Below are 9250 nucleotides of genomic sequence, written 5' to 3'. Positions count from 1 at the left end.
TCTCACAGTTAATATTTTACTGGGGAGAGATAGGAAATAAATAAAGGAAGAAATATATAATGTGTCAGACAAAAAATGAAACAGGCTAAAAGGATGAGGAATTATAGGGATGTCATTTTATGAAGACAGTTATAATGAGGAAAATGAATTTAAGTGATATTTGAGCTGAGACTAAAATGAAGAAAGTCAGTAATGGTACAATGTGGAAGAAGACTAGCTACTAGCCAGAGGGAAGAGCAAGTACGAAATTCCCAGAGTAGAAAAATGCTTGGCATGTTTGAAGAATATCAAGAAGGCCAGTATGTCTGCATTAGAATGATGGAAGGGAGGAGTGGTGGTCAATGCGATACTTGCAGAAGTTGCTAAGCATCCAGTCCTTCAGGCCAAGGAAAGGATTTTGGATTCTAAGTATGTTGGGAAGCAAGTGGAAAATTTCTAATGGGAAAGTGGCCTGATCTGACTTGTACAAAGGACCACCTTGTTGCTGTGTGCATCACAGATTGTAAGCAACAAAGTAGAAAAGCCCATTAAGATAGTACCACAGTAATCTAGACAAGAAAAGGCCAACTGAACTAGAGTTGTAGCAGTGGAGGTGCTAGAAGGTATTCAGACATACTTTGAATATAGAGCCAGCATGACCTGCTTAAAGACGACGTATTAGGTCAAGCTTCCTAATTGTGGTACAGCTAGAATCTGCCAACAGACCGTCTGGTTCTCAATTCACTGCTCCACATCATACCAAACTCTCCTGACCCCATGGCACATCAGTGTTTAACTTCATAATGGCATATGAACTACGCTTTCCAAGGAATATGTTTGCAGTGTTCTCAACACAAAAACAGTTTACATGGAATCTGTTTCATAAACCATTAAATGCAAGCAAAGTGTTATGCGTGAAGTAGTCATGATGTTTAACACTCTGGCAACTAGTTCAGATGTGTTAGAGACAGCAATGATATTTAGTTGTGCGTTATATAGATGGTATCTATTACTTCACAATTATTGTGTGTTAGCAGACAGATACCCTTTGACTGGGTATGCATAGCTGGGAAATACTCTATAGTCAGGCAAGAAACTTTTAAAATATTCAATGCTTTTTTTTTTCTTTTTTTACTATGAATAAACATTGACCTGGTCCTTGACCTGTGAGAATTTACTTTCTACCTAATTTCTGATAAACTAGGTATGGGATCTCCATTGTGTCAGGCAATACAATAGACATGGAAAACAAAAATGAATGATCTCTTTTCATCAAGTACACAGACAAAAACAAACAAAAAAGATTTCTTTAAAAAAGAAGCAAATATTTAAAAACTGCAGATACCTGTTGAAAACTACTGATCAGGTAATGCTAGAGTGAACACAACAAAGAGATCTAAGTGGAATTGTCAGGGAAAGGTATTCTAGATGGGTGAACATGGATTATAAGATATGATTTGGCAGGTAGAATATTCCAGGTAAGAAAAATATAGCACAGAAGATGACAAGATACTGTATATAGAAAACCCTAAGAATTCCACCATAAAACTAGTAGAACTGGTAAATGAATTCAGGAAACTAGCAGTATACAAAATAAATATCCACAAATCAGCTGCATTTTTGTACACCAATAATGAACTCTCAGACAGGGAAACTAAGAAAACAATCCCATTCACAACTGCTTCAAAAAGAACAAAATATCTAGGAATAAATTTAACCAAGGATATAAGACCTGTACTTGAAAAATTATAAGACAATGAAGAAATTGAAGATACAAATAGTGGAGGCATAAACCATTTTCGTGAATAGAAAAGATTAACATCATTAAAATGTCCATATTACCCAAAGCAATCTATAGATTCAGTGCAACTCTTATCAAGATAGCAATGAGATATTTCACAGAACTAGAACAAATATTCCAGAAATTTAGAAGGAACCACAAAAGACCCCTGAAAAGACATAGAAGTTTTGAGAAAGAAGAACAAAGTTGGGAAAAATCATGCTACCTGATATCAAACTAAACTACAAAGCCATACTAACCAAAACAGCATGGTACTGATATAAAAATAGACATATAAATCAATGGAACAGAATAAACAGCCCCAAAATAAACCCACATCTTTATGGTTAATTAATATTTAACAAAAGAGGCAAAAATATACAATGGGGTAAATATAATCTACTCAATAAATGGTGTTCAGAAACTTAGATAGATACATGCAAAAAAAATGAAATTAGAGCACCTTCTTACACCACACATAAAAATCAATTCAAAATGCATTAAAAACTTAATTGTTAGACTTGAAACCATAAAAATCCTAGAAGAAAATATAGGCAGTAAAATCTCAGATATTTTTTGTAGCAATACTTTTTTCTGATATATCTCCTCAGGCTAAGGAATCAAAACAAAAAATAAACAAATGGGACTACATGAAACTAAACAGTTTTTGCATAGCAAAGGAAACCATCAACAAAATGAAAAGACAATTCACAGAATGAGAGACCATATTCACTGATGTCTCTGATAAAGGATTAATATCCAAAATTTATAAAGATCTTATAAAACTCAACACCAAAGCAACAAACAATCCAATTAAAAAATGAGCAAAGGAACTGAATAGACATTTCTCCCAAAAGGACATACAGATAACCAATAGACATATGAAAAGGTGTTCAACATCACTAATCATCAGAGAAGTGCAAATTAAAACCACAATGATATATCCTTACACCTGTCAGAATGGCTATCATCAATAAATCAACAAACAACAAGTGTTGGCAAGGATGTGGACAAAAGAGAACCCTGGTGCACTGTTAGTGGGAATGCAGATTGGTGCAGCCACTGTGGAAGGCAGTATGGAGTTTCCTCAAAAACTAAAATATAAAACTGTCTTATGACCCAGCAATTCCACTTCTGGAAATTTACCCAAAGAAACGTGGAACAGTAATTCAAAAGAATACCTGCTCCCCTATGTTCATTGCAGCATTATTTACAATAGCCAAGATTTGGAAGCAGCCCAAGTGTTCATCAGTAAATGAGTGGATTAAAAAGCTGTGGTACAGCCTGACCAGGTGGTGGTGCAGTGGACAGAGCATCAGTCTGGGATGCTGAGGTCCCAGATTTGAAACCCTGAGATTGATGACTTGAGCACGGGCACATCGGACTTGAGCGTGGGTCGGCCTGAGTGTTGGATCATAGCCATGACCCTATGGTTACTGGTTTGAGCTCAGAGGTCGCTGGCTTGAAGCCCAAGGTCTCTGGCTTGAACAAGAGGTCACTGGTTTGGCTGCAGCACCCTCCCCCCCATCAAAGCATGTATGCAAAAGCAATCAGTGAACAACTAAGGTGCCACAACTACGACTTGATGCTTCTCATCTATCTGTCCCTCTTCTCTCTCTCTCTTGCTAAAAAGCAAACAAACAAACAAAAAACTGTAGTACTTTTATATGATAGAAGACTAGTCCACCATAAAAAAGAAAATCTTACCCTTCGTGACAGCATGGACCTTGAGAGCATTATCCTAAGTGAAATAAGCCAGTCGGAAAACAACAAGCACTATATGATTTCACTCATAGTGGAATCTAATGAACAAAGTGAACTAACAAGCAAAATAGAGACAGACTCATAGAGAGCAAGCTGTCAGCAGTCAGTTAAAAGGGTTTGGGGGACTGAGTGGGGGGATGGAGAGACTGAGCAAAAAAGAGGAAAAACTCAAGGAAATTAGTGTGGTGATTTCCATGGGGGGAGGGGTGCTAAGGCCGTGGAGGAAAGCACATAGGTAGGATAAATGGTGATGGACAGAGATTTGACTTGGGGTGGTGAACACACAGTACATTGTACAGTTGATGTGTTGTGGAAGTGTGCACCTGTAACCATTTAGTTAACCAGTGTCACCCCCATAAATTCAATAAAAAAGGAAGAAAATACAGCACAGAAAGGCTAAAAAGTTGAAGCAAGCCATGGCCTGTGAGTCCACACCCAGGTATGATAGGACTGGATTATTATTAGCTACGGGTGGAGGAGGCAATTAGAGGAAATGTGCAAACACAAGCCAAGTAGTACACAATCGACACATGAAGAGGAATAAAAGTGATCACAACAAAGCATTTAAGTGTTTTTGGTTTTTTTTGTATTGCTGCCTGTAATACACATTCTAAACGGGTGCTAGGGAAGGCACATTTTTACAATCATACATTTTTCAACGTTCATTGGTATATGTCAACATATTTATTAAGCACTTTTAATATACTTTTAAAAAGTCAAGACACTATGCAAAAGTTTTTCCAAAGAAAATTGATCCAAAGAGCAGATTAGGCATCAATTCAGAAACAAAGGCTAGAAGAGAGGGGCAGTTTTCTATATTCCACTTTGAAGTAGAAAAAACTATGTTTTAACCAATGAGAGAAATGTCTTTAAAGTATTTACTTAGCACAGTATCTGGCCCATGGTAAGCACTCAATACTTTATGGTTATTATTTTGACCTTAGATCTCTAGTAAGCATTTGGGATTCTGTTTTCTCATTTGCAGAGATGAGCACAGATGGTCTCTGAGGCTCCCGCTAGTCCTGCCAATCTCCTATTTCAAGTAAGCATCTTATAAATATTTGCTGAACAGAGTGAACTGTCTTTCTTGGAGCTCAGTTGAGCGCTCATTCGAGAACCAGCAGAGAAGGAATACAGGATCCTGTCGCTGGTCGCACATGCTGCTGTTTCGGGCTAGAGAGTACACTACAACACGCCCCCACTCAAGACCAATAGACCGGGAATGAACCAGAGTCCGGGTTCGGGATCAGCCCCAACCGGGCCAAGTCAACATTCCTCTTCCGCCAATGAGAGTTCCTCTTCGTCATTCGTGCCCCGCCTGCGGCGGGAATGCCTCCTCCAAGCCAGCCCCGCAGCGACCCACCTCCGCCGCCGCCACGCCCCTTCCGGCATAAGCCCCGCCTACGGCATCGCCCCTCCGATAGCTTGGCACCGGGTCCTCTCAGCGCCGGTCCCGGCCGCGTCCACTCCCGACGCTCTGAGGTCACCGACGGGGCCGGGCTGCGGGGGGCGGAGGGACGGAGGGAAGATGGCTGCCGCGGCCGGATATTGGCGCCGCCTCCCCCAATCCTGGAGCCGGCGCAGATGAGGCGGGTCGGCTGGAGGCAGCAGCGCTTCGGAACCCGAGCTGGGGGGACGCTGGTGGAGGGGCCTGGCCCTGCTCTATGCCGGCGCCTCGGCTAGAGTGAGCGGCGGCGGCGGCGGCGCCTCTTCGCTCCGGCTCTCTCCCGGTCGCTGTGAGCCCGAGCGGGTGGCGGGCGGCAGAAGCGGCGGGGCCGGGATGGAGGACGTTAACTCCAACGTGAACGCGGACCAGGAGGTGCGGAAGCTGCAGGAGCTGGTGAAGAAGCTGGAGAAGCAGAACGAACAGCTGAGGAGTCGCTCGGGGGCCGTGCAGGGCTCCGGCTCCCTCGGGCCCGGCAGCCCGGTCCGAGCCGGCGCGTCCACTCCCTCCTCGGGCTCGGCGTCCCCTCGGGGCTTCCCCTTGGGCCTCAACGTCAGGTCGAGCTGCGGGGTTGGGTCGGGCCCGAGGCGCACGAGTAGCGAGGAGCTGCGGGACGCCAGCTCCTTGCTGGCAGCCGGCGAGGGCGGCGTGCTGGACGAGGTGGAGCCGCTGCGGCCCGACGAGCTGGAGCGCCTGTCAGGCTGGGAGGAGGAGGAGGAGAGCTGGTGAGCGTGGGGCGCCGGCCCGGGGCTGGGCGGGGACGAGCCGGGGGCGGAGAGCGTGTTCCGGGGGTCCCCCTGCTAGGACCCGTAGCTTTGTGTAGCCGGATCGGCCCTCGGACGGGGATTCGGGGTGTTCTTGCTCCGGCTGGGGAAGGGTCAGCCGGAGTTGGGGTTCGAGGCGTGCGAGGGTTTAGTAGCTAGGTCTGCTCTGGGTTGTTGGACTCTCCGGGTTTTGGATCCCGTTGGGGTCTATGGGTTGGCACAGCCCGGGAAGGGCTGCTCGCCGAGGGAGGAGTCGGAGGTGGGAAACTGCTTTGTAGGAAGGGATCCTGCTTTGTGTGAAATGAAATACTGGCTTTGGGATGGTGGTCTGGGCATATTGTAGGTCGGGGAGGGGTCTGCTTGATGAAGTACCGCCGGGAGCGGGGACAGACCATAGTGGTCTCAGTTTGTGCAGTGGTGAGTGTTTTGGACGAGTGGGAGATAGGTACATTTCTGGCGGCCCTGGGACTCAGCACTCCCCTTTGGGTGGTGGGGTAAAGCTTGCTTTGTGTGAAGAGGGCAGAGGATGGTGCTGCTTTGTGTAGAGTCAAGGGTAGAACAGGAGCCCTGGATCTTATTTTTTTAAATAAGAATCGAGTCTGGCATTTTTTGGAGCTGGACAGTTATCACATTGATCTTTTCTTTCCATTTTTACATCGGCTCTTGGAAAGCCAAAACTGAATTTTCATAAGCCAACTTCTTGATAAAATTGTGACCCACACCGTAATATCATCGCTTCCATAAATAGAAAGGACGTGGAGGTGATTTCCCTCATATTTTATTGCAACCACATAAAGATGTCTATGGGAAATGCTTTCTCTTAATTTACCCCTTTATAAAGTTTTCATTTTTAGCTAGTATGTTTCTATTCTTTGTTGAAATTGAAACTTTTAAGTTAGTGTAATCGAAATCCTTCATGGGCTCTGATAATGCAGGACCGCAACTTGACAGTGTTCTGAGGTAGTTAAGAGCTATGCCTGGATTCGGGCCCTGGCTGCCACTTACTAGTTGTATGACCTTGGGCAAGTTACTCTGAGCCACATTTTCTTCCTCTGTTTGATAAAGAAAAATAATAGTTCTTAACTCTATAAAGTTGTGAAGATTAAAATAATCCGTGTATGCTTTTAGCACTGGGTCTGACATACATTGTAAGTGCTCCAAGACTGTCTGCTATTACTCCTAAGACTAGTTACTTAAATCAAGAAATATTTACAAGATCTTGTGGGAGAGTCTAAAGATTCTTAGAAGCTGATCCCTGTTCATTAGGTTAGTTACCTGCTTGTTAGGAGCCAAGTTTTATACAGTTAATTAACCTGGATGTATATACAGTGAATTGCCAAAAAAGAAAAAAGAAAAAAGAAACAAACAAAAAGTACCAAGAGTGCTCAGAAATGGTGAAGAAAATACTAGTCCAAAGAAGTTGAGAGGTCAACTTTAAGAATGAGAGGTGGCTTTGGAGGGAGGGAGAGTAGGAAGGGAATTTTATGCTCTGCCAACTGCTAGAGCAGAGTCAGATATTTGTAACTACCAATTAGGGTGGTTTGAATTACAGAAGTGCTCTTGAATATATGACATCAAGCCTTTATTTTATTGTCAAGTGATAAATTAGAACTATGATATGACAATTTTTCATATTGGTGTGAAATCACAGCCTCCCAAAGAAATCTTGGGTATGTATATAGTTTAAAAGAACCCAGAATCTAAATATCACATGCCTCTTCCAGTGATGATAGTGATGCCCTAATAATGAGGATTAGTTGCACTCATCCGCCCATTTTAGAATATGTATTATTAGAACACATTGACTCCACTTGGAGAAACTGATTCAGTCTTGCAGCTTTGGTTTCTGAGTATAGGGTTTATTGAGGTAAAGCAAGTCTCCTTAAATACTGTGCTAGAAGTTTCTTTGGACTGGGTAGTTTCTGCCTACTGGCAGTATTTCTTGATATTGTGGGTGTCCTATACTTTTTCTGAAAAAAATTATGTGATTTGGAAATTTGATAAATATATTTAAAGTGCTTTGGGATATGTTTAATTATAAGTTAGGGGTGGGTATTAGTGGCAGGTGCAGGAAGATTCCAAATGTCAAGAGTTTTTTTTCTTTCTTAGTAAGGTAAAAATGTACTTTCTTTAACTTATACCCATTGCACTTTCTTTTTCATCTAGAGGAATGTTTTTCCCCTAAGTGGATACCTTATAATGCCTGTCCTAAATTTGTCAGTAGGTGTTGTGTGAAAAAATAGTGGTGAGTCTGAGGTCAAATATATACAGGAAAATCAAGGTTCAACAACAAAAAGGTGTTTTTTTTTAATGCTGGACTTTTGATATACTACTGTTTATTAAATATAGTAAATCTCTTAAGTGTTATAGTTTCCTAAATTTATTTGAGCTCCTAAGGAATTATAATCTATAGAACATACTTGAAAAACAGTGTTCTACAGCAGTGGCTTCATAACGTTTTTTTTTCTTTTTTGTTTTTCTCCACCTTCATGACAAGGAATACATTTTACATCATAGGCTAGTACATACATGTATATGAATAATGTGAATAATTGAAACAAAAGTCTCACACAACTGTAGTTACTTATAATACATGTAGTACCCTCTAATATTTTTTGCTTTGTTTCTTTAGAAAAATCACTGGTGACAACCAAGCTGATTTTGTGACCCATTAATGGATTGTAACTCTCAATTTAAAAAACACTATTCTAGAACAACCAGGAAAAGTCTAGAGAAAGGAATTAATATCATTGTGTATCATAGTGTGCCAGGCTATGCCAGGGAGTTTATAAACATTCTTGTACTTAACTGCATTGAATTTTTATCCATTTATGAGATAGGTATCATTATCTAGGTAAGGAAACTTAATCTCTCTCTTAAGCATCAAATAACACAGTAAACGATGGAGTCAGGATTTGAAACCAGGTCTTTATGACATCAAAGCTTATGCTGTTCCCACTATTTTTTGCTTTTTCCGAGTATAATCTCTTTTGCATGTGAATGACTACTTAAAATATTTAAAGACTACTATCATGATCTCCAGAACCATACTCGGCATTTTAGATGATACTTAAGGCATTGTGTGGTGAATATAATTGCTTGAGCTAATGCTGTTATTTTGAAACCAAACATTTCATTAACAATTTTAAATTCTGTTACTTATGCTTAATATGATGAGCCTGTATGGTCAGATACACTCTGTATCATGTCATAATATTCTAGACTGACAAATATTTCAGTTCTCTATTAATTTGCAGTGGTAGACATAAACCTTTTTCAGGCTTACTATCTATCACCTCGCTTCAGTTGAACTTCAGTTCCTTTGAAGAATGTTTATTGGGCCTGTCCATTTGAACAAACTACTGGCAGAAAAACAGAAGCTAAAGAAGACTGTTTCTGCTTATTATTGGTTATCTATATAGTATCATTGCATATTTTGATCCGGTCTTTTTGTACTAGCCATCTCAATGTAATTATTTTCTCCTTAAGTTTTTATTTGTTGACATAAAATTTATATAT

The 9250-nt window shown here is 41.3% G+C and overlaps 1 protein-coding gene across 4 annotated transcripts in view; it reads left to right on the top strand.

Moving 5' to 3' along the window:
- Positions 1-4117: 4117 nt before the first annotated feature.
- The window catches only part of SLAIN2 (SLAIN motif family member 2), an 80074-nt gene continuing 74941 nt past the window's right edge, over positions 4118-9250 (top strand). For 2 of the 4 annotated variants that reach the window (XM_066278679.1, XM_066278678.1), the window contains exon 1: positions 4119-5692. In XM_066278679.1, coding sequence (XP_066134776.1) covers positions 5304-5692 — 389 coding nt within the window. In that variant the 5' untranslated portion in view covers positions 4119-5303. Of the gene's footprint in view, positions 5693-9250 lie in introns of all 4 variants that reach the window. The other 2 variants (XM_066278680.1, XM_066278677.1) reach the window with 2 other exon arrangements.

This window comes from Saccopteryx bilineata, chromosome 5, assembly GCF_036850765.1.
Source record: "Saccopteryx bilineata isolate mSacBil1 chromosome 5, mSacBil1_pri_phased_curated, whole genome shotgun sequence".
NCBI lineage: Eukaryota > Metazoa > Chordata > Mammalia > Chiroptera > Emballonuridae > Saccopteryx > Saccopteryx bilineata.
This window is presented reverse-complemented; position numbering and strand designations above follow the sequence as displayed.